This window comes from Schistosoma haematobium, chromosome 3 (genome assembly GCF_000699445.3).
Source record: "Schistosoma haematobium chromosome 3, whole genome shotgun sequence".
NCBI classification, from domain to species: domain Eukaryota; kingdom Metazoa; phylum Platyhelminthes; class Trematoda; order Strigeidida; family Schistosomatidae; genus Schistosoma; species Schistosoma haematobium.
In genome coordinates this window covers 36,886,930-36,913,960 of record NC_067198.1, presented here as the reverse complement: position 1 = coordinate 36,913,960, position 27,031 = coordinate 36,886,930, and the positions used below count along the sequence as shown (strand labels likewise).

The 27,031-nt window shown below is 34.1% G+C and overlaps 1 protein-coding gene across 1 annotated transcript in view; it reads left to right on the top strand.

Moving 5' to 3' along the window:
* Window positions 1-26,735, top strand: part of MS3_00010658 (uncharacterized protein) — a gene marked incomplete at both ends in the record, with an annotated part of 36,255 nt that extends 9,520 nt beyond the window's left edge. The window contains 8 exons of the mRNA XM_051219050.1: window positions 999-1,071; window positions 3,888-4,186; window positions 9,116-9,432; window positions 17,706-18,316; window positions 19,578-19,707; window positions 21,189-21,315; window positions 23,520-23,630; window positions 26,574-26,735. Of these exons, the coding sequence (XP_051069786.1) occupies window positions 999-1,071; window positions 3,888-4,186; window positions 9,116-9,432; window positions 17,706-18,316; window positions 19,578-19,707; window positions 21,189-21,315; window positions 23,520-23,630; window positions 26,574-26,735 (1,830 nt within the window). The remainder of the gene's footprint in view (window positions 1-998; window positions 1,072-3,887; window positions 4,187-9,115; window positions 9,433-17,705; window positions 18,317-19,577; window positions 19,708-21,188; window positions 21,316-23,519; window positions 23,631-26,573) is intronic.
* Between the last annotated feature and the right edge of the window lie 296 nt (window positions 26,736-27,031).

Sequence of the window (27,031 nt, the reverse complement as noted above, 5' to 3'; positions counted from 1 at the left end):
TTTATGTGTCACTTTACTATAAACTGTACACATGATGCACAAAAATGAATCCGAGAGTCGTAGATTTGGTTCTTAAAAGAAAATGAATATATGTGCTTCATGATAAAGTTATTACCGAAGTTTTATTGAAAATTTCAGAATTTTAGCTAGTATCCTCTAATTTGTGGTTTTCATTACAGATTGGTATAAGTTATGAGAATCATTGAAAACCAGTATATAATAATTCCTGATTTTCAAAGGTACCTCAGCGGATGTCAATCCATGAAAAAAACCATCGACAAATAAAACCGATTTTCACTAAATGGTTATTAAAATCAAACTATAGTGTTTTTTTCATTTGTTGTTTATTTTAAATTACTACAACAAAACCCTCTCTACGAAGTCCAATATAGAAGAAATTAATAATGGTTACAGTCATTCGGTCTCTTTTCCTTCCCACTGGTAATTTTACGACTTATACTACTGTTTAGTATACAGGTTTTCATCGTTCCTGACTTTTATAGTTTGAGTGGTATAAAAAGCTAAACGCTTGACTATTTAATCATTTAATATTCACGAATCGATCTAAGTTAGACATCCATTATGAACCAGAAATCTCCACAATCAGCTATTTTCAATAGATATCTAACTTATGCATCGATGATATACATTATTTATCAACTATCCTAATGCTGCATATTATAGTGATACTTAACGATAAAACAAATGACAATTGAATGCAGACTAGATTTACTTATATCATATAAGTAAGTAAGATTGGTGGCCACATTGCAACATGATCGATAGCATTCGATCTGCACTAACAAGGACTAGACACGCATGAAACTGATCACCACCCAGTGATCAATCAATTGTGAAGTAAGATGACATTGTTTAAACTGTTTGAATGGTACCTAAAAAAGTAATGTGTATAATTAATGAATCGATGAACTCATTGACTATATAAACTATGTTAATGTTTTTTTTACTCTTTTTATTTGATAATAAATCTATTCAAGGATCAAATACTGAACAATGATCATGTACAAAGTTATGAATCGTTACAAAATTCAGAAACGCTGAATGGTAGAAGTAAGTTAATAGAAATGGTTTTTTAATATTAACTAAACTGAAAAATTAAAATTTCATAGTGACATGAACCCGACGTTGATTGTTATAAATTAATTCAAAATAATACTCAGAACTGTGTATATTACTCTTTTGTGTATCTGTTTCATCCCACGCTTAGATTCTTCGACAATATACACTTATGACTCGTTATACAGGATGCAACCATCATTTTGAGTATTCATGTCAACCAGATTACTTATAAGCATTTATACTGAAATACAGTTTCTCACTTATAGTGTGTTATGATGGGCGGTGTCCGAGGTCTGATACACAACATGATAAATTCCAACCCTTCAAACTGACTACTTGAGTGGAAGAGAAGGTCTATTGGCTTACCGAATAATGTGCATAAGTACTCTTTTGTATATATACATTTCTATACCTTAGAGAATGAATCCGTTTCCTAACCAATGTTATATGTAGTATTTCACTATAACTTCTTATAATATACCTGAGAAGTCTTCGCCTGTTCAAAAACTTCCCTATCTGTTCTTTGGGGAGTGTCAAGCACAACTTTAAAGACAACATTTTTTTCTTATCCAAGAATCTTTTTGCTAATACACAAACAATATATATATGAGAATAAAAATAGCAACGTTTCAATAAACTCCATTTGACAAATCCCGACTTGTATAACGTGGGGGTAAATTCATATGTTCAAAAAGTGGCTGACATAGAACGATAGATTTAGGATCATAAAGCTATGACTTTGTTATATTTACCTCAATAATTCGCAAGTAAATTATAAATTAACTAATCACAATAGAGTAAAACAAGAACATTGTTATTATTGATTAATACTGACATGACAACTAAATATCTAATTGAATTCATATATACCTTGTTATTGGTTGTAAAAAAGTTTTTTATCTCATTCAAGGCATGTAAGAATAAACTAGAATTCTTAAATATTTAAGACCAGTATCTTGTACTACTTAACTCTAATTTCAGTACTAACTTCAATCACTTATCTCATTATAAGACGATTTCAGTGTAAATGAATGAATTGTCTAAGTGTTATTTGTCAACAAAAAAATTGATTCAATCTAGATAAACATTTGAAATACTCAAATCGTTCATTTACATCGGATGATCTTGATCATGATTAAAGATCATATCAATCAATTTTGATCTTCTGAATCATTTTATGATTGTCTTTTTGTGGTAATCTATTTCAAATATCTAGTTACTTTGATTTTAAAAACAATCCGTGATAATTAGTTGTTACAAAGAAGAACCCACCTTACTGCAAACTACTTTTACGATCTATATTATATGTTCAATACGTTAAAGGTATGTTATGTAAACAGACCTAATCAAAATTTATACTTAGAGAAAATAAAGTATAAAAATATTTAGATATTATGATGTGGGTTACTTATATCCATCTAAGTAGTATATAACGATGATCAGGCATAGAATGTATTTCAGCATAAGATCGTGAAAGAAAGAACGGGAACGGAACGCGATTAGTATGAAAATGCATGAACAATGAAATCTAAGACAATGAAATGATATTTACAAAAGGAACAGTCAGGTTTGACATGATGGATTGATATTTTGCAAATCAATTATTTACCATATGGTTCTCAGATCTTAGTAAGATATTCTGTAATTTCGTGTTCAAATACATACGATTGTCCCCACTCATATTCTTTTTTACTACAGTATTAGAGTATCATTTACAGAATAAGAGTAAAATATTCACCATATAAAAAGTTGTCAGAGATTTCATCCCGTAAAAGTTATTATTATTATTATTAATGGCTTTATTCAATGTGATATTTTGGTACAATATAGAATTCTCAGCATAGAGTATTGTAACAAGTTTCTTACAAACAAAAAAAGACTAAAAAAAAAAAGAAAAAGACGTTTAAGAAAAAAAATCTGAGATACTGCACAACTTTCCAAATTAGAGACATGTTAAGAATGCAGGTTAGTGACTAAGTTAACTCTAACAACCTGTTCGTCACAGAGTATATTTGCTAGGTGAGGTATTATAGAACTTTTATACTTTTGCTGGAGTGCATGGATTTTAATGTAATTACGTCTCGTTCTACCAGGAGATATACAAGGAGAAAGATAAGAGTGAGGGGGATGGTTAGTATCTGATAAAATAACACCTGCCAGGAGTTTGCATGACTTAAGATATCTATCCACAACCATATTAATTATGACCTCGAAAGATTGATCACACACCTTGCTAACTGCCTTTAGCACTCTCTGCAATACAGCAAAGTCTTTTCTCAAAATCTCGGGAAAGAGTAATGGAGAACAGTAAAGAATAATAGGTAATATGCAAGAATTGACAAATTGTAAGAGTAAATGACGAGTAATCCCAAGATCATGCAATCTTTTTATGTAGTAAGTCAGACGGAAAACCTTCTTCAATAACAATAAAGTGTGGGAAGACCAAGAGAGATCAGAGGAAAAGGCAACACCAAGTTAATTAACCTTCGACACTGTTTTTATCAAAGAATCTCCGATGGTACAAACATTATGTGATCTCAAAATGGTGTTTATATTCCGTTCATGTCTCATGCTTAAGTTAACAGCTTGACATTTAGACGGATTAAGTATGAGACCATTACCAACAGACCAACAATCAATACGAGACAAAAGCTCATTGATTTCTATGGGATGTAAAGAGGAAAAGATAGGCATGCATACAGTTAGATCATCCACATATTTTGTTCATATTTTCAAGGAATTCCAATAAAAGTTTAACTTGTATTTTTATAAACCAAATTATTCTTTCAATGATTATCATCTTTTAGAAAATAATCAACGCTTAAATAATGAACAACAAATTATAACCATTCAACAAGATGTTATTCAATTGATAGATAATCATAAATCTTTATTAACTATGGATGATTTAAAAACGTATTCAAATAAATGTGAACCAACTATTTTAAAAATTATAAAACAAACTAAAAAAGAACACTATCAAGTAATTTGTTCAAAACCAATTCTATCTGGAACTTTATTAGGACCATTCTCTATGAATGAATGTTTTCAAATGAATAAAACAGATAATCAATCATGTGTATACAAAAGTGCAAAATTACTTTCGGTAAGTTTATAATAGTGAAAAATTATGTTTACATTGATTGATCAAACATCATAAAGATTATCAGAACTGGTTTGTGGAGGTTTTAGAAGTTTCACAGATTGAAATCATGAGTCAATTGAAGCTAGACCACCATAGAAGACCTAGAAGCACTGGATGGCCGTTTCGTCCCAGTATGGGACTCCTCAGCAGTGCGCATCCACGATCCCGCACCCCGCAAGTTTCGAACCCAGGACCTATCAGTCTTGCGCCAAGCGCTTAACCAACTAGACCACTGGGCCGGCATCCGATGGTGTTAATGCCTTACTTCAACCAATCTACGAAGTTGCGCCACCGTATACCATTGTCTTCAGTGAGGTGATACCTCACAACAGACCTAGTTGAACTCTACTGGTAACGGCTTATCACTAGGACTCCAGGAGTCACTAGTGCGCAGACGATTATTATCAGATTGTTCACTCGAATATCTAGTAACACTATCTTGTGAGTAATAAATATTGATTTGCAGTATAGGGTTGTGGAGATTGTTGAGTTTTGATTGAGATCATGAATGGATCAATGTTAGACTATCACGGAAGACATGGAAGAACTGGGTGACCGTCTCATTCTAATACAGGACGGCTTTTCTTAACATGACAATTTCAAATCTAAATGTTCTTTGAGCTAAGTAAAGTAGATTTCAACCAACATTTTATGTAAAAAGAATAAATGAAAACACCAAGAACGTATCAATTGTTTGCATGTATGTCAAGTGGTGAACTCCGCCTGTAGCTCTTATAGAGTTGCTGCCGGTCCCAAGCCCGGGTAAAGGAGGAGGGTTGGGCATGAGGTTAGCGTCCCCATCCCGTAGAAAACTAACTCGCTAAAAAACGCTTACCAGAAGAAATAATCCAAACCATTTTAACTCTGCCATAGGAGTTAGATGGTCTTCATTTAGAAGAATTATGACGCCTCATGGTGAAAGCCGACTTCCTTCGGAAGCCACGAGGCCGATGCCCCTTCTAACAACCAGAGCAAAAATTTTTATAGGTACATGGAACGTTCGAACAATGTGGGAAACCGGGAAGACTAGTCAAATATCAATGGAAATGAGGAGATACAACTTAGCAGTACTGGGAATCAGCGAAACCCACTGGACCCAAGCTGGACAGAAAAGGCTAGCTACGGGAGAGATGCTGCTATACTCCGGCCACGAAGAGGAAAATGCTCCACACACTCAGGGAGTCGCTCTTATGCTGTCCAAAGTAGCACGAAATGCACTTGTAGGATGGGAATCTCACGGATCCAGAATCATCAAAGCAAAAAAGGAGGGGATCACAATGAATATTATCCAATGTTATGCACCCACCAATGATAGCAACGACGATATTAAAGATCAATTCTACGAGCGGCTGCAATCAATCATAGGGAAGTGCCCAAGAAACGACCTCACCACTCTGACGGGAGATCTAAATGCCAAAGTCGGAATAGACAACACCGGATATGAAGATATCATGGGACGACATGAACTGGGAGAGAGAAACGAAAATGAGGAAAGATTTGCAAATCTATGTGCCTTCAACAAATTGGTCATATGTGGCACAATATTTCCACACAAACGTATACACAAGGCTACATGGATCTCACCGGACCACACCACAGAGAACCAGATAGATCATAATTACATCAATAAAAAATTCCGAAGGACAATCGAAGGTGTGAGAACCAGGAGAGGTCCTGACATAGGTTCAGATCACCACCTAGTTGTAGCCAATTTAAAACCGAAGCTAAAAAAGAACTGGACAACTGGACAAACAGTAATACAAAGGTTCAATACAGCCTTCCTTCGAGATACTAACAAAATCAACGAATTCAAGATAGCTCTCAACAATAGGTTCCAAGTCTTACAGGATCTACTGAAGGAAGAAGAAACTACTATGGAGGACAACTGGAAAAGTGTCAAAGAAGCATTAACTTCGACGTATCAAGAGGTTCTGGGTCTAAAGAAACACTGGACAAGATCAAAGAAAGGAAGAACAAGAAGGCAGCAGTTAAAAACAGCCGAACACGAGCAGAGAAAGTCCAAGCACAAGCTGAGTACATAGAAGCAAACAAGCAAGTGAAGAAGAGCATCAAAGTCGACAAGCAGAAATACGTAGAAAAACTAGCAACGACGGCGGAAAAATCTACAAGAGAAGGAAATATGAAGCAGCTTTACGATACAACGAAGAAACTATCAGGGAAATATAGTAAACCAGAGAGGCCGGTCAAAGACAAAGAAGGCAGGCCAATCACTGAAGTTCAACAACAGCGGAACGGATGAGTAGAGTACCTCGAGGAACTGCTGAATAGGCCGGCTCCAATGAATCCACCGGACATCGAAGCAGCACACACAGATCTTCCTATAGATGTCAACCCACCAACGACGGAAGAAATTAGAATGGCCGTCAGACAAATCAAGAAGGGAAAGCAGCAGGACCCGACAACATACCAGCTGAAGCACTGAAATCAGACATCGAAGCAACCACAAGCATGCTTTATCTTCTATTCAAAAAGATTTGGGAGGAGGAACAAGTGCCGATGGACTGGAAAGAAGGACACCTCGTCAAGATTCCAAAGAAAGGAGATCTGAGCAAATGTGAAAACTACAGAGGCATTACACTACTGTCAATACCAGGGAAAGTCTTCAACAGATTGTTGCTGAACCGGATGAAGGATGCACTAGACGCCCAACTTCGAGATCAACAAGCTGGATTCCGTAAAGATCGGTCGTGCACAGACCAAATTGCAGCACTACGGATCATCGTCGAACAATCAGTTGAGTGGAACTCATCACTATACATCAGCTTCATTGATTATGAAAAGGCATTCGACGGTGTAGATAGGAGGACGTTATGGAAACTTCTTCGACACTACGGAGTTCCTGAGAAGATTGTCAATATTATCCGGAACTCATACGACGGACTACAGTGCAAAGTAGTGCATGGAGGACAGCTGACAGATGCATTCCAAGTAAGGACCGGAGTCAGACAAGGCTGTTTACTCTCTCCCTTCCTCTTTCTTCTGGTGGTCGACTGGATTATGAAGACCTCAACATCTGAAGGAAAACACGGAATACAATGGACAGCTCAGAACCAATTAGACGATTTGGACTTCGCAGATGACCTAGCCCTCCTATCACGTACACACGAACAGATGCAGATGAAGACAGCCAGTGTAGCAGTAGTCTCTGCATCAGTAGGCCTCAGCATACACAAAAGGAAAACCAAGGTCCTCAAATTCAAAGCGGAGAACAGCAATCCAATCACTCTTGATGGCGAAACTCTGGAAGATGTAGAGTCCTTCACATACCTGGGAAGCATCATCAATGAACAAGGAGGTTCAGATGCAGACGTAAAGGCGAGGATCGGCAAAGCAAGGGTCGCATTCCTACAATTGAAGAACATATGGAACTCAAAACAACTTTCAACCAATATCAAAGTGAGAATCTTCAATACGAACGTCAAGGCAATTCTACTGTATGGAGCTGAAACTTGGAGAACTACAACAACCACAATCAAGAAAGTACAAGTATTTATAAATAGCTGTCTACGCAAGATACTCAACATCCATTGGCCGGATACCATCAGCAATAGCCTTCTGTGGGAGAGAACAAATCAACTTCCAGCTGAAGAAGAAATTAGGAAAAGACGATGGAAATGGATAGGACATACATTACGCAAATCGTCAAACTGCATCACGAGGCAAGCTCTAACTTGGAACCCTGAAGGGAAGCGAAAAAGAGGAAGGCCAAAGAACACATTGCGTCGGATAATAGAAGCAGATATGAAAAGGATTAATTACAACTGGACGGAGCTAGAAAGGACTGCCCAGGACAGGGTTGGATGGAGAATGCTGGTGAGCGGCCTATGCTCCTTCACGAGGAGTAACAGGCGTAAGTATGTCAAGTGGTGATAATGACTTGTTTCTTTTTTCCAACGACCCCTTGTTTCAGCAGCCATACAGTACATTATCTAGATCATAGTAAAATAAAATATGATCATTGTCCAAACACTTTGATATTTGTTCCATACTTCTGTTAACTTAAGTGATGGAGTTAAAATAATAGGAGTGCATACATGGAATGCTTTAATTGGTATTATTGATATGGTCCTATTAAATCGCATTGTATTTTATAAAAGAAACAGTGTCCTCTAAAATGACATTCTAAATAAATTTCTTTGACAACTGACTGGATAGTAGATTTCTATGTACTGCTCACCCATCGTTGCAAAGAAGTTCTATTAATTTCGATAGATAATTGTGCTTACTTATAAGTAGTCAAATGTCTAAATGTCTTTTTATCGATCTCACCAATAAAACTGGAAAGTGACTAAGGGGTTGGTCAACAATTCAAAATGAAATATGTAGGAAAAAGTTTGTTATGGTATTGATTTTGCTATGTCAGGAATTTCACGGAGGATAATTTACGACGAAATTCATAGCATCATGTTAATTAGTCAACTAATTTTTTTATATTCTCAGAATGCTTCTTTCAGTTACTTTCTATTATGAACTAATAGGTTCCGATAACTGTTGTACCAAAATGTGGTTTATATTGTATACATGATTGTAGATTTTCCGACACAGAATTGTATTAAATACATTACATTTGCAATTTATGGCAACTGGTATATGCTCAAATTAGTCTAATTCATCCTTGGTATAAACACACATCATTTTGATTATAACTTATGATGGTTATAATATTTTGTCATAGCTAGCATTTATTCTATAGGTTTACTGCATAGTAATATCTTACATGAGCTGAAACTTGCTTATGTGAACTAAAAGCGATTAATAATGGTACACCGACTTGTTACATCCTAAAACCACTCCACTCTACTTCTTCGGATTGAGTAAATCCACTGTAAAACTAATTAGAAAACTTAATTTCTTTTTTCTTTTTATCAGATAAGTGATATGCAAACAACAATTGCAGATAATTCAGTTCTTAATACTTTACAAAATACAACTATGCTATGGATGACATTAGTTCGTGATGTTTCAACTCAATTAGAACAAAATATTACTGTCAATAGAAATTCAACTCAATCGAACATTATGATTATATCTGTAATTGATAATTTAAAAACTATCGATAATAATAGTAATACTTTGTCAAGTAATGATTCTCAGTTCATGAATACATTCAATAAATATAATGGACAAAGATTATTCTATTTTAAAACTCAACGATTTATTGATACTGGTGAAGAACTTTTATTAAAGTAAGTTAAACTATTATTGATCGTTTTTGTACAAATTTAAGTTAAAGATAGAAATAGTAGAAGAGTTCCAGGCGAGACTCTAATTTATGGACGAGTCAATCAGAAGCGTTTTAAAGACTTTAAGGTTACGGCGCCAACTCCAATGCTTAATGCTAATGTACGATCGGTTCACAAGGAATTTTCTACAAAACGTGATAATTGAGAGGCTATAACAAATAAAACGGCGAGACTATAATTTGTGGACGAATCAATCAGGTATAAGATAACATATCTTGGATTTTTAACGCGAAATCGTTTCATCCATTTGGCTAAATAAATTTCTGGCTTTATAGCTGATATCAGTTCGCGATGAAAACCACATATATGATTCCTAACCAAGGCAAATTATGACAATTATCGTGAACTAGATAATAAAAGCATCAGTAACACTGGCTGCAGCCAGGTACTACAATACATACGAATGATTGAAGAGCGAACAGACTCGTACATAGGCTTGGTTATGTGCATCGTGTCGTTATCCACAAGTAGCATTTTGTGTACTCAACAATCGGAGTGCACATAAACAATATTGAAGTTATGTGGTCGAGGCTGAGAGAGATTTTGATACTTTATTATGGCTTCAGAGGCCGACTATTCTGTAGTCGTATGAATGATTTCCTCTACTGTTTGCATTACAATTTTAGAACCTCTGAACCTCTTTCTAACCTTGACAAGTTTTCGAACCACGTATGAGTAGTGTACTCACTTTTCTGATCGGTTAATATTTCTCAAGGTCACTCAGGATTCATTCGAAGGTCTTCCATAAATTAGAGTCTCGCCGAATCTTTGCAGAAACATCTAGATCAATGCGGAGTCATGAGCTAAAGTTTTGATAGGATATTTACCTATGCTACTACCATACTTGGTACAGTTTCAGGATTTTTCAGGGGCTCAACGTCGTGTATCATTTTATAAATACCCTCATTTTTCTGTACATAAACCTAACCTCGGAGTAAAGCGTTCTTTCCGCACTTCACACCTTTTCTCTTGTGTTCAAGTTACAATGTAGATTAAAATCGGTGTTATTAGAAGTGGGGTTGACATTAAGTAACCGGCCTATATGATTCCCTACCACCCCTTTTAAAAAAATTGTGGGGTGTGAATGAAAAATTTAGGTATCATTGATTGGTGGACTTGTTTTGCAAGTGTGTGCTCAAGTGATAATGAACAAACATTTTGTTACCTTTAATAATTTTGTGATTGGTCGTAAACTGTTCATCTTTGTAATCTGATTAGTTGAAATCGAAATCACATCTGGAGCTGTGATTGGATACCAGAATTTTCATTTTTTACATTTGAAATTTAATGATAATGAATAATTTTTTTGTGTAATCTTAGTCTTGAAAAAATTTAGACTTTTGAAGAAAAAGACACCAACTTAATTGCATTACCATGCAATCCTACTGTTAGTGAATGTGTATTGGGATCAATTTTTGTTTTCCGATCAAGTATACCTTGAATTGAAGTCGTTAGTTATCGGAACAGGAATAATCATATGTATCTCAGTAAAAGAAAGTTTTTGGGAAAAAGCATCTGTAAACCGGTTTGAATATTTGATAATAGTGATTACTGAATGAGGTCGGTAGTCAAATATTTAATACCAAATTAATAAACAAATTATCACCAAAGTGTGTGCATAGGCTTTTTTGTAACACACGGTGTGTTAATGGGAAAAAGAAATCAACATATCAATAAATCATCATGATAAATTACTGGTTGCAATATGTATAATTCAGGTGAACCAACCGTAGACGATCATTTAATGAACTGACTTTGACAGTATATGAAAGTAGTAATAAATTTTCCGAAAAAGACACTTAATATTTAGTAAAGGATTATTTTGTAAATGTTCATTCATAATGAGAATTAGACAACGTTAGATTTAAATGTGGTTAAATTGTAAAAGTCCATTGAAACGGCTTATTGTGTTCACTTGTAAATTATTTGTAGTTCTGTATTTTAAAATTAATTTTTTGGTCGTAATAAAAACTAGTTTGTTTAATCAGTCATGTGTGAATATTGTTAACCGCCGTAATATGAAACCTGAATTATCTAGACATTATGAATGTAACCATTTTTGACAAGCATTTGAAATATCAGTTTCATGAAGTGTAAATGAACAATCCTACGTCGTCTGACTGACTCAACAAATATTTATCGACTTTAAACGTATAAATATGAGTAAGGTCAACTGTATCAATGAACATTTACAATGCTATTAGTATTATTTATTTTCCTTATTATTATTATTATGTCAATTGACAAGATTCAATTCTTGTACTATGTATTTCATTGACACAAAATTTTTTGCATTTTCAATTTTCCTATAATGCTTAGTCACTTATTGTGACTGAACACTTTACTGCAAATCATCCCGACCTTTAGTGAATGACCTTTTTAATTTGTAAATATATATATCGTTACAGATGTAAACGTTAACCATTGTTAACACATTACATTGTCAAATTCATAAATGTCATGCCTTATTTTTGGACTTTATAAAATAATAAAATTATGGACTAATAACTGTATAGTGTGATGATGAAGTTAAGGAAAACGATTGTTTCCTAAATTATTTTTGATTTTCGAATATTTTAAGGGAATATTTAACTGGTACAACGAGATTGTACCAGTCATAAATAGTTGATGAGGTGTGCAAATGAATACGGTGATATAATCAGTAGTTATGAATAACTATGGAGGCTTAGTTTACGATCAGACGTACTTCTTACGTACGCATAGTTCTGGTTTCAGGAAATTTTAATATAAAACAAGAATATGAAGTTCTTGTTTTGTGTATCTATGAAACGGATAATATTCTTATTTCTTTTTACACTTACTGTATGACCTTTTATCACCATCATCATTTCAATGATGATGGTTTCAACTTGTTTTCAAATGTCATTATTTTATTCCTAAATAAGTTAATTTTCTCAATTTCGTTTACTTCTCTATGAGCTTTAATCACATTCATCTTTGTAATTATCTTATTACATTCACTAATAAATGTCATCATAAGTTTATTGACCTAACGACAAAATTACGATTTTCACTCATTTAAAATATTCCTATTAAAATGTACTCAAAATGTACTTTTATTAGATAGTTTACAAATGTGTTACTAAAACATGAACGCTAATCACATTATTTTCAATATAAAATTACTAGATTAGTCTTCATTAGATGACAAAATCTTGTCTAAGTTTTCTTAACCTTTATATCTAATAAACGTTAGAAACAAGTTTACGAATACATGAACGATAATCGCTTTTCCACTATTAATCTCTAAGGGATATCTAAATTCATGAGACATTAATAAGTGCTTAATCACTTGACCTTTGCGGCGGAAAAGTAGTAGATAAAAAATAATGGAAATCAAATTGTGGGTGGCCCTGAAAAGGGCCTTTACTCGTTCTCGCGGTCGAACGTCATCACTATTAGTTTGTAATGGCGCCACAGATAGGACAGTGCACTGCTCGTACGTTCGGCGATGGGTCGTAGGTCGTTGTATAAACGGCACTGCTACGTTAGTCGAGGTTCTTGAAAGGGTGTTGCATTGGGAAATAATTTTCAACTGCAATATGAGTCAGATAACCATCATAGTGTAACCACCTGTCACAAATTGACTGTACGTTCACTTCGGTGTTACTGTGTATGCAGTAAGCCAATATGTGACGGCATGGTAATCCGTTTTCAATGAAGAATGGACACGAGCACCGGCTAGTGTCGACGTGTACGTAGTACGTCCCCGTGGCGTCCATAGCGGTGAATAAATCTTCCGTCAATGCAGACTGCGTTATAGGAATGCGAAGGTGTCGCTTCAGTAGTTGACAGGCAACTGGTGTCAGTCGTTCCTGAAGTCGACGTACTTCCGGCTCCTCACCAATACCGGCTTTCCCCGACAATCCATTGAATATTTATGTAATCTTGCTTCCATCCAATATCCAGTACGAAGCAGCACATTGAAAATGGATCTGAGAACCGGTGTTTTTCGATTAAGGTGATACATCTTCAAGACTCGGTGGCTGGTCTCGACGAAGTTCGTATTATTCAGTTCAAAGAGAGTGGATGGCGGTCGAAAAGCAGTGGACCATTTGTGTTTCCGTGGTAGAAGGTGGTCTCTGACGTATCTGCCAAATGTTCCGTCCGACATTTCGATTAACGAAAGTACGTTGTTAAAACTACAAAATCATGTTATGTAGATTTTGATTTACCTTTCAACCGTTCGAGTGAACATGAGGCGAAAGAACAGTTGTACAATTTCTGATCGCACCCTCTACAATAACGGTTACTGGGTTAATGTTAATGAACGAAACACTTACCCTCTTTATCACATTCCGAACAAGGTGTACGCGACACAGAATATGGTGTGCATCCGGATACACCTGCGTAATAGCAGCAGCAATTGCAGGTGAATCATCGGTCACAATGCCTACCAGTTGTCGACTGTTGGTACACCGTTGGAAAAAGAAGAGGAATCGAGAAATCAAGGCCGACGTTTCGCGACTTAAAAAGGCAATGCACATGGGTATTGCCTTAAAATTCATATCCATGGCAACGACTTGATATAAATGGACGTTCTCGTTATTAGTTTTGTACGTCCCGTCAAAACCAATTACGTCACAAAAGTGACCGGCCAAATTCACTTGCTCAGCAGTCATGAAGAAGAAATACGATAGACAGTTCTCATCGTCCAATTCGTATTCGCAAAGCCCACCCAAGGATGTTATGTGAGCTTTCAATTTCCCGTAATCACCTATAGTGTACATTATAAATTGGCAAATTCCGTACCAGGAAGGTTCGCGTGTGAGAACACTTTGTACCGCATATTGCAGACATCTTGAGCGGTCAGACATTTCCCATAAGATTGGTAAGCAAAATTCCTGATGTGGAATGCAGCGGTACCGGAAATCAGCAGCGGTCTCACAGTTTCAAACTCCCCATCCGTTAACCTGCGCATCCATGAATTACCCTGGTACCTCAGGGAATTGCACTCGTGATTGTGATGTACATTCCCACGTACAACAGTCCAATAGCCGTCTATAATCTTACAAAACATAAATGCTGGACATTGGGTGTTCATAGAAGCCCTTCATTAAAAAAAATTATAAAACAATTTACCAAATTACCTCCTCCGTCTAATACGTTGTGACGAACCGCTAGATCTTATACGCCCATTTCGCCAACACACAAATTTAATGTAGGATTTTTGATCTCTGCCAATATGCGAATCTCTCACTACATAATGACTGTAAGTCGATCTTTCAAAATTTGTGATAGTGGTCTTTAACGCTTCAACCGATGGAAACGCAACCAGAAACAAGGTAGTCAAAAAGACTTCCTCCATTTCCGTTACGTGAGAAACACCAGCGCTCGTACTCGGCACGTTACTCTGCTCCATAATGACGATTGAGATTGTGCTTCGTCGACAAGTACTGATAATTTATAACAATTTTCAAGACATAACTAACCAATTAAATCTAATTTTTGGAACTAGCCATTTCATTGGACGAAACACGGGATGAAAAATATTGTAATTTGGGGTTGGAAAATTTTTTTAAAAAAAATGGCCGGTCGGACAATATTATTCTAGAAGTGGCTAGGAAATCGAAACGAGCGTTCATTGATTATCTACAATGATAATCTACACAGCATGTGACTAATGTCTCATTTTTGACCTAATTATTATGACCTATTCTTGTACTTTTTCACGTAACGGTGTCAACTACATTAAACATTTTATGTTTTTATCTATGCACTTTGTTTATATGTATCATATCCATTGTCTATTTTATTCAAAAGCTATGGAACAAAATTATATAGCAAGTTGGCTAGTGTGTCAAGTCCTAGAATAAGTACGAAATTAATGTATGATATGTATGACAATATGTATAAATGGAATCAGTAAATTATATAGTCAGATAGGTCATTAGAAAGTGAAAAAATCAACCGTTTTAAAATTGATTTTTTATCCATCTGGACACGTGATTTGCTAATAATTGAAAATATAGAAGTACTGGATGAGTTTCGTGTTCTAGTTTGAAACTCTTCAACTGAGCATACCGTGGATTTAAACAATATGTAACCCGGGATCTTCAATCAGTGTTAGCATCCGATCTCTCTGAAGTAATGATTAGGTTAACTATTTGATTATCCTACTTTTGTTCACCATTGGAACCACGAACACGGATTTTCTCTTATTTCCTAGTCGTTCGATTGACGTAGTTATTATCCACGTTGATTTTCCATCATTTATTGTTTTCAAACTTCACAGTATTCTCCTCTAATCAATAGCTGGGTGGCTACAGACATCAAGTCTTCTTTTTGTTTTTGAGTGGTAGGATGAAACATATAAGTTTCCGTTATCATGATAGCTTTTTATACGTTTAAATTCCTGAAGTAGGTTGAGTGTTTTACGCTGACTCGTAAAATGAACCAGATAGAGTCACTCTACATCTTTTACTCCAAGATCAAGTCTGTTAACTACTAATAAACATTTTTATAGCACTGCGGCGATAATAAGTGGATTTAATTCATTTTAAACTGTAATTTCAATGTAAATCAGTAGTCAATTACAGGGTTATAGGATTAGCTTTGAATTTAGATTTTTGATGTTTGAGGTAACCGATATGTACTCTAGTCTTTTTAATAGAATTAATAGAATAGTTCAAACATAAGAGACTAACAATAAATAACAATGTTGAGCTGGTAGTCTTGATAGTGTCATCATAAATATTACCTTTAAAAAGATTTCTCACTAATAAAGAACAACTTAAAACCGATTGATGGTTACCTGGTATGGAGGTAATTAAATTGTTTCCTAATATCTAAACTGATATTATATGGAAAAAATTGTAGCATAACTCTTAGCTAAAGAGTTAATGCTTCATGTTATTGATGTCATTAGTATAGGTAGGGCTCTGTCTTTACAACTGATTGATCGTTAAGAAATGATTAGTGCCATGTTTGTTCTGTCTTTTACTACTGATTGAATTCTATCGATCAAAGTGAAATATGATCACAAATTTAAGTAACTGGAAATCGCATGCACATTTCTGAGATGTCAGATGGTTGGAAGTATCCGACAGGAAACTCTGGATATAGGACTCATACTAGTTAAGATTTGTTAGTAAGATTCATCCGTAATCTTGAGGTCAATATTGCTCGCTGTAGGATTCTATCTCTGAAACGTTACCACGGAGCTAATTGGGCGGTAACTAACCTCATTTAGGGCTGAGATATAATACATAAGATATCTAGTCACTTAAAAACCTGATCAACAGAATTCAGTCCAGACTTAAGTACTAGATAAAAGTGACATAAAATTGCCTGAGGATTTAAGGCTGGAAGACGAGGATTAAAATTCTTCAGCGATCACTTGTTCCCTCAAGATTACAGATAAATTTTGTTGATGAGTGTCAACTAGTACGAAACCTAGTTCCCATGTATCATATAAAAAATCTCCAATCACCTTTGTTATGAATTTATGTCCGGCTAGTTATCACGTGATTTATCCACCAATCAAAATACGAATTATACTATCTTAGCACTGTGCCAAACCAATGACGTCCGACCGGTATGAACAGCCTAGTGTCCTTATTGGTCCTATGTCCACCTAGCCCGTCCACTTCAGTCCACAACACCAAATACCAGCTTCTAATATGCGAATCGAATCAAATCATTTATTTCAAACATACTGGGTTTATATATCAACCAAACAGACCGCAACGCACCATAAAATAGGAAATAACATTTGTACACAATAAAGCCAAAAAGTGGCTGTGAATGTGGAAGACAGTAGTCAATAAACTGAACATAGCTTAAGAACAGTAAATCGTACAATAATAATACATAGGTCAAAATGAAACTTATGATGAGAGGAATATAAATATACATAATCTAGTTACTGAATATTTATACCATAAGAATGTATAGATAATATTCTTCAATTAATATATCTCAGAAGTTACTTGTGATTTAATCTTCGCTTGGATCTAACAACCTAGTAGTACATTGTCATATTATTTGATTTCCGATAAACTTTCTACATCATTCTACCAATAATTATTTGTTATATCTATCTAATTACTAATCAGCAATAAGCTAATTAGGCAGACAAAAGGAAAACAATATTCATCAAAACTCTATTCAAATGAGTAATGTTTTTCTTTTTTTTCGATTGATCTTTATGATTAAAATATCAATTAACCATACTTTCTTTTGTACTGATACAGTGAAAAGAATCCATTCTATGATATGTTTCTGCTTATCAATGCAAATATAAAACTATGTCATTCTTCTATGAATCCAACGTCTAGAAAATGGTGTACAGAAAATGATTCTCAACCATCAAATCTTTATGCTCAATATTCTAATATTGATCAAAATATAATAGATTTGAATAAAATAGATCCAAATCACTTAAATATAAATAATAGTAGTTTATATGTGATACAAAAATCAACTATACCTAAGAAAGATGACTTGATATTTCAACAACAACAACAAAAGATCAAAAATTCAAGTTTGAATAGATCATTGATAAATTCATTGAATAAATCATGGAATGATCAAGATAATTTGTTGAAATTATCTAATAAACGATATCATAAACAAATGGATTTATCATTCAATGATGAATCAATCAAATCAGCATTTTCTCATGTTTCATCATCTAAAAGATCTAATGATTACAATTTCATTTCATCTCATCTAACTTCTGTTAGAAATAATACTACAGAATATTCAAATAATAATAATAATAATAATAATAATAATAATCAACAAACGATGAATAGTATTCAAGAACATTTGGAATCGGCTCACATGATTGAAACAAGTCCAGGTAATTACTGACAGTGAAAGTTAAAGTCTAAACTCGATATCAGTAATATAAAGTAATTATATATATACATATATATCAGCAATTGTTAAGTTAGAGGTTTCTCCCAAAAAAGTAATACTGTTAGCAGCTAATTACTTATATTTATTAGTAGTAGTATTTTTTCATTATTCAAAATATTTTCTGTTACCATTTCTACCAAAGTCAAATTAATTTTTGTTCATAAGTATAATAACAGAAATAATCTTTAACCTGTGAAAATGATCAATGATTACTTAGTTAAATGAGAACACTTTGATTAACTTAAGTGTATGCTAACAACCAATAAATAGTAGTAGTAGTAGTATAGTGAACAAGAACACAAGCGAAGTCAACCAAATCTATTTGAATACAAAATTACAGAATCTCTTAGAAAGATTCGAGAACCATAAAATAAATACTTCATTTACATAATATTAATCAATTATCTCAGACTCTATAGTTCTCTCGTCTCTACACCAATCATTCTCTGTTCTCGTTCTCTTTTCTTTGATCTCAACTTTCCGCCATCAAGTATTTCACTTTCGACTAATGATACATACTACTTATATCTGTCAATAATAGTAGCATAGTGAATGAAGCGGTCAACTGTCTCAGGATAATTAAATCATTTTAAACAGTGTAGTAATTGGATTGTGATAAGAATCAATCATAAAGTAATTAAATATGGACTATACAGATTACCAAAAATTGAAAAAGTGTGTAAATTTGAAATCGATCAAATTTTATACTGTTAAAATATATTCTAAGTAAAAACGAATAGTAATGAAAAATTTAGAGTATAGAATAATCAGAATAGTCATTCAGTAAATACATGTTTATATTAAATGAAATCTAAGCAGATGCACAAAACAGATCATGGATGCGCACTGCTGAGGAGTCCCATACTAAGACGAAACAGCCGTCTAGTGCTTCCAAGTTTTCCATGGTGGTCTAGCTTCAATTGACTCATCATTTCAACTATTGAAATTAGAAATTAGAGTACTCTCAGTACTCTAAATTATGTAGTTGGTTTACAAAACAATGACATTCTTTAAATTCATCAAATAACACTAATTAATAGTTTGATATAGAATATTATCTAAATATAATTAATGAAGTGAAAACTTGTATTATTGATCAAACTATACATCGGTTTATTCAGATCTAATACATCTTAAATAATACACCATTATATTATACGATACTATTAAATTAATTCACTAAAGAATATCTATGTTTATAGCTCGTGAAGGTTATACATGTGATCGTTGTGGAAAAATGTTTGCTTATCAATATTATCGGGATAAACATTTGAAATATACAAGATGTATGGATCAAGGTGATAGGAAGTATCCATGTAAACTTTGCTCTCGGTATGTCTTGTTTTATTATATACATCCATATTATTTATGAAAATATTTAACATTTACACAGTATTTATCTATCCTATTACATGTTATCTTATTAACAGAAAGAACTCATTTTAGATCATCAATTTTATTGGTTAGGAATCTTGTCCAATGAAAAATATTACTGAGGATTAATAGATTATATATATGGTGGTGTCAATTTCTTTGGTCTGGATAGCTTAATCATGCAATAATATTTACTATTTTAAATAATATTGTTCACTAAGTCAACCGCATCTCTGTAATCAATCAGTTCGTTCTGTTCTACTTTATGTTTGCGTAACGTGGCCATTAAGAGAAGAAGATACTTGTAAGTTACTAGTATTCGATAACAGATGTCTTAGAAATATTGCTCTCATTTGCTGGGATCACCGGGTAAGTAATAGTGAGGTTAGACGTAGGGTACTAGGGAATGTTGATAAATCAGTTGGTGAGGTTGTGAATATTCATCGACTGAGATGGTTGAGCCACGTGTTACGTATGCCTGAACACTGATTACTAAGACGCCCAATGCTGACTAGTGTTGGAGATGGTTGGAAGAAAGTTAGGGGTGGCCAAACCAAAACGTGTCATCAGTCCATAAAGTCACTAACTTCTAGTCTGAGTCATGTTGCTAGATATAGATTACTTGGTTAGGGTCCGCGTGATTATCGTATCTAATGGTTGGAGACTCTTGGTGGCATGGCTCAGAATCGATCACAATGGCGTAGGTGTATACACTATTTGTCTTCCTTTGAACTATGAGATTAAAATCGCTTCATATCTTTCTTTCTACGAACTAATTCTTTCTTTCTGTAATATATCGTTAAACACAATCTTTCTTTTATACATTACTATCATTGAAGTGACTACTTCTATGACTTTGATGTACATCTTTTTCATGCTAATGAGGTGTGGCATCTTGAACCGATGCATATATGTGCCTGATCCTACGTTATAGCTGATTGACTGACGGTAATCAAACCATTCAATTCAAAGGATTGTACCTAATCAAAACTACCTATTTCAGCCATAAATCTTCATCGTTTGAAATGGTTAAATTTTTCCAATTTTAAATTGCTTTAGCAATTCTATTACACATAATCAACTAGGTAGAATGAATTATTTTAAGACAAACTATTATATCTATTTATAAATACTTCAATTTTCATTATTTACTTATCTTAAACTTGATGACAATTGATTATCTGTAGGAATCACCATCGCAGAGATTCTTCAGTAAAGATATATTTTAATATAAATTTAAGTCAACACATACAAGAGGCTCTTAGGAATATTGATTTATCAGCTGACGAGTCCCCAGTAGGACGAGACGCGCGTCCTGGATTCCACTGCTAGCCACTATTCATCTTTGCTTATTATTATTATTATTGTTTAAATATACTTGTTAAATCTCCAAAATAATGTTAAATATTATGAATTCATCAATATTACTTTATTTCAAGGTCATTTGAAAAACGTGATCGACTAAGAATACATGTATTACATGTTCATGAAAAACATCGACCACATAAATGTCATTTGTGTGGAAAGAATTTTAGTCAATCATCAAGCCTAAATAAACATTTACGTGTAAGTTATAATAAAATATATTTTACATTCTTCCTCTTTATTGTTTCATATCAACTTGGTGCTCAAATACTGTGAAACTATTCGATCAAATTTAGACGAAAGTTCTTATTTTAATTACGCATAAGTTTATAGTTTTGTGAATTTTTTATTCCTTTTTTGGCGAGACTCTAATTTATGGACGAGTCAATCAGAAGCGTTTTAAAGACTTTAAGGTTACGGCGCCAACTCCAATGCTTAATGCTAATGTACGATCGGTTCACAAGGAATTTTCTACAAAACGTGATAATTGAGAGGCTATAACAAATAAAACGGCGAGACTATAATTTGTGGACGAATCAATCAGGTATAAGATAACATATCTTGGATTTTTAACGCGAAATCGTTTCATCCATTTGGCTAAATAAATTTCTGGCTTTATAGCTGATATCAGTTCGCGATGAAAACCACATATATGATTCCTAACCAAGGCAAATTATGACAATTATCGTGAACTAGATAATAAAAGCATCAGTAACACTGGCTGCAGCCAGGTACTACAATATATACGGATGATTGAAGAGCGAACAGACTCGTACATAGGCTTGGTTATGTGCATCGTGTCGTTATCCACAAGTAGCATTTTGTGTACTCAACAATCGGGGTGCACATAAACAATATTGAAGTTATGTGGTCGAGGCTGAGAGAGATTTTGATACGTTATTATGGCTTCAGAGGCCGACTATTCTGTAGTCGTATGAATGATTTCCTCTACTGTTTGCATTACAATTTTAGAACCTCTGAACCTCTTTCTAACCTTGACAAGTTTTCGAACCACGTATGAGTAGTGTACTCACTTTTCTGATCGGTTAATATTTCTCAAGGTCACTCAGGATTCATTCGAAGGTCCTCCATAAATTATAGTCTCTCCCAACCTTGTTTTTTCACAGGTTTGTTCTATTGGTTGATAACTCATCGGTTGATTTTAGAAGTTTTATTATTCGCACATAAGTCTATATTTCAGTTAAGCGCCTTACTAATTTGACAGATAACTTAATTGATAAAATAAAATAGCTTCCATTGACCACTTAGAAAAACTAACAAGAGATAAAAAGAAATCTTAACCAAAGGTTGAATATCTTCCATATATCATATTGTATCTGCATTGAGTATCTGGAAAATTGGCATATGTTGTAATAAAGTAAGATTGATTGATAATGAAAAAAAATCGTTCATCGAAATTGTCAGGTTAACATTCTCCTTAACAGAAAATCTGTCAGTGATTCAACTACAGATTATGTAAAATGAACATAATAATAAATGATGTTAAAATAGGATGAAATATCATTTACATGACCTGGATACTACTGGTTCTCCAGAGTAATTCAGCTTCAATGAATATCATAAATGTGTTATCCAGTTTCATCTTATACACACTTGAACTTCATGTTTAATAATCTTTAAATTTAAAGAAGTTCCTAGTATATTCAAAGTTTCGTGTTTACTACATGATTTGATAAATAAAAAAAAAAAACAGAAATCATCGAAAAGTACTTGGAGAATAACGAACTTTGACTTATTTAACGCAATAGTCATGTCATAATACGACTTAGATGGATGAAGTAGTTTCTTCTAGAATGCTTGATAAGTGTTTTATTCCGAGCAAGTATTCATCAAATTTCCTTTTCATCATTAAAAAAGCATATTATTATTTGATTTTGATTGAGATCATGAACTGATTAATGTTAGACCACCATTGAAAACCTGGAATCCCTGGACAGCCGTTTCGTTATATTGTGGGACTCCTCAGCAGTGCGCATCCAAGATCCCGCCCGCGGGATCGGTTCACAATCTCAATCAAAAACATAATAATCTCCACAACCCCATACTCATATTATTGGATTGTTGAAAATGTATTATGGATTACTTATAAGTTCATTAAGATGGAATTTATGAGTTTTAAAAATTTGAATGGAGTTGGAAATGTAAAACTATTCATTCCGAATCATTGTTTTAAATATTAGCGTTTTTTTAGCGAGTTCGTTTTCTACACAATGGGGTCACTAACCTCATGCCAAACCTTCTTCCTTTATCCGGGTTTGGGACCGACAGTAGCTCCAGAGGGGCTTCAAGCAGAGTTATTGTTTTAAATATCCTGGAAATATTTGAACCATCGTTTTTAAAAAAATTTGATCCAAAGATTAAAATCCTTTTTCAACCTATTTTAGGTACATAGTGGCGAACGTCCTTATAAATGTTGTTATTGTAATAAAGCATTTACAGCCAGTAGTATTCTACGTACTCATATTCGACAGCATTCAGGAGAGAAACCTTTTAAAGTAAGTTGGTAAATAATATTGTTTTGATTGATTACATAGATTTATTCATTGTTGTCATTGTTATTTTAAATATAAAGGATAATAAAGAATTTTTTTGTGCATATGAAAATAAACTTTCAACGTAGATTCAATTTCAACTTAAGTTAATAAAAACCAAGAATATTCACTTGAATATTCTCTGGATTTCTTTAAACTACTAGGCTATTCACTACACTCTCTGTCTTCCCTTAAACTAAGAGAATAAAATCGCCTCATATCTTTCTTTCTAAGAACTAATTCTTTCTTTCTGTACTATATCGTTAGATGCAATCTTTCCTTTATATATTGCCACCTCTGAATTAACCACTTTTATGAATCCGGTATCCATCTTGTTGTGTTAATGAGGTATGGCAACTCGGACCGATGCATATATGTGCCTGGTCCTACGTTGTAGCTGACTGACTGGTTCAGTAGTATATATGTATCAATCAATAGAAATTTATGTTTTCATTTTATGCTAAATAACATTTGTTATCATTATATTATTTGTATAATGAGATGTTTTACAAAAAATATCAATATGAGATGGTAGACTTAGATTAATGATTTCTAAGTAAAACGTCAAATTTTATTTAATTTCAAATGGTTTGGATTAACCTGTTGTTTATATCATGAGTGAAATGTAATCAGTATTCGTTGGTATATGCATATCCTGTGAAGATCATTTCGATACAGCCATAATTTTACACGATTATATAGAATATATATACTATGGCTATCAATGGAATCCAGAACGCACTTCTCGTTCTATTTGGGACTCATCAGTTGGATTGATTCTATATAAACTTGTGAAATAATCGCCGTATCGAAATGATTCTCACGAGATGGGCATATGCCAACTAAAACTGATCAAATTTCAGTCAAAATATCAAAAACAGGACAGCTCAAACTATTATATTTCATACCCGTTACACAAGTGAGTGACTATCCGAACTCAATAACTAAGAGGATGACTCAAAGTACTTTGAAGGAAAAGGTTTAAATCCCGGACTGGATATCAACTCTGGGATAAAAGTTTGTCTAGATAGAAAGTTCTGAATAAGACGAAATGAGGATCCTATATTTCACTGCTTGACGCAGTCTACTTGTCCTATATGTCTCCCACTCGAAATGCAAAATGTTACTTCAGGATTGGGTTGCACCGACACCAGAACTAATGATAGGGAGTGAAGTAGTTGAACGTGTCTTGCGAGTCTCATCAGCCCTTGTGCTCTGGTGTGTGACGAAATCTCAGCACTGATACACAAGGCTCGACTAGCTTTTGCCAAATTGCATCATTTATGGCGTAGGCGAGATATCCATCTATCAAACAAAGGAAGTGTTTACTGCGCACCAGTTCGTTCCGTCCCACATTACGGCAGCGAAATATGGCCAGTAAGAGTAGAGGATATTCGTACATCACTAGTATTTGATCATAGGTGTCTTCGAAGCATTGCTAGTATATCGTGTGACCACCGAGTAGGTAATGCAGTTGTTAGAAAACGGGTAGTAGGTAAGGATGGAAAATCAATTGATAAAGTAGTGAAACTTGATCAGTTTAGATGACTGGGACACGTATTACGTATGCCCAACCACCGACTGCCTCGACCTGCAAAGTTTTATGGTGTAGGAGTAGGTTGGAAGAAAGCTAGGGGCAGTCAGACCAAAACGTGGCACAAATCTATGAAGTCATTGACTGGCAAGTGGACTGAGTCATGTTGGTAGGTGTAGACTACCTGGTTGTGATAAGTGAGACGATAATAATCGATGGTTATAGACCTTAAATGACATGGCTCAACATCGTTTGCAATGGTGTGCGCAGGTACATCCACTCTTTGTGTTCTTCCAAATTCTAGTCTTCTAAATTATTCATGTCCTTTATTTTCATTCCAAATTTATTTCACTGTATTATACTCCATGAATAACATCTTCAAATCCTAATATTTCCGATTAATACTTATACTCTTACTACCTCTACCACTACGGGATATGAATGAACAACTACATCTCTGTGCTAATGTGGTATGGCAACTCGAACTGATGTACGTGCGTACGAAGTTCTACGTTGTTACTGACTGGCTGACTGAATTTGGAAATGGTAAATCAATTAGGTATTTGCTTGGAGTATAGGTGAATCCTTTATTAAACATTGGCTCTAACTGAACTCTATTTACTAAGGACAATCACATGTCTAATTGAATTTCAGAGGTTAGGTTTTGTTTTGAGAATTTTAGTGGTTATTACTGTTATATCTAGAGCTTAGATTCTTAATATACCGCGTATAACTTGAACACTCGAACTCTAGAACCCTCCTAATCGCAACTGAGAAGGGGGAAGAAGACTGAAGAAAGTGCTTGTTGGGCAAGGATCAAAATGTACGGAAATACATGGGTATTTGTAGATATTAGTGTTTGTTTAATCAACATTATAATTCAACCAATCTGCAAAGAGGCATGTTATGCTACTGACCATTAGTAGCATGCTACGGTGATGTTCTAAAAAGCTCCGTTGCATTCTGATTGGATGGAACTCTTTGGCTCTTCTAGGGCCTCCTGAGGCTCCATCGTAGTTCTCGTAAGCCGTTCCAACAATTATCACTAATTTAGTTACTAATCTTTGTCACAAAGATGAGAAACGTTTTTAAAATAAATCTTTAAAATAAATAGTTGTATATGATTTCGACATTGATACTGATCTCATTAGTTGTACTGGGCACATCCTCAGATGGTGTTCGGTCAAGAATCCGAACCAGATCACGTTTGAGTACGCTGTTCTAAGCATATCTTAGGATAGTCAGTCAGCAGATATTGTTGTTAAACACTGTATATCCATGAAATCTTTAATTTTTAGTAAAGTATTCTTCTTCAAATCTGAATATTTTTGATTACTGATCATTGAAGATAGTGTTTCTTCTTTTAAATACAGTGTAAATTTTGTTGGAAACCGTTTGCTTCACATGCAGCTCACGACAGTCATGTACGTAGAACTCATTCGTTAGAGAGTAAACTAATGAATGTGAATCAAACTCCTCAAGTAAATAACATCTCGACACTATCAACTGGTGATTCAAACTTACATTGGAATTAAATTTTAAATCTGTAATACAGATAAAAGCTGTGCTATTTATTATGATGCTTTACATTTTGAAGGTGAGTTAATATTTTTAAACACTACACTATGCTTGATTATAATGGTATAGTGGTGGGACTATAATTCATGAAAAAAAAAGCAATAGGGTTTAAAATAGTGACTGCTAGATTTTCGCTTGAAATCCATTCACCTATATTGCTCAATTGAATCTTCATATTATAACTGTTACTTCGTGATGAAAGCCATAACTTTCACTCTTAATCCTAATTCCTTATACTAAATTATAACCCTAT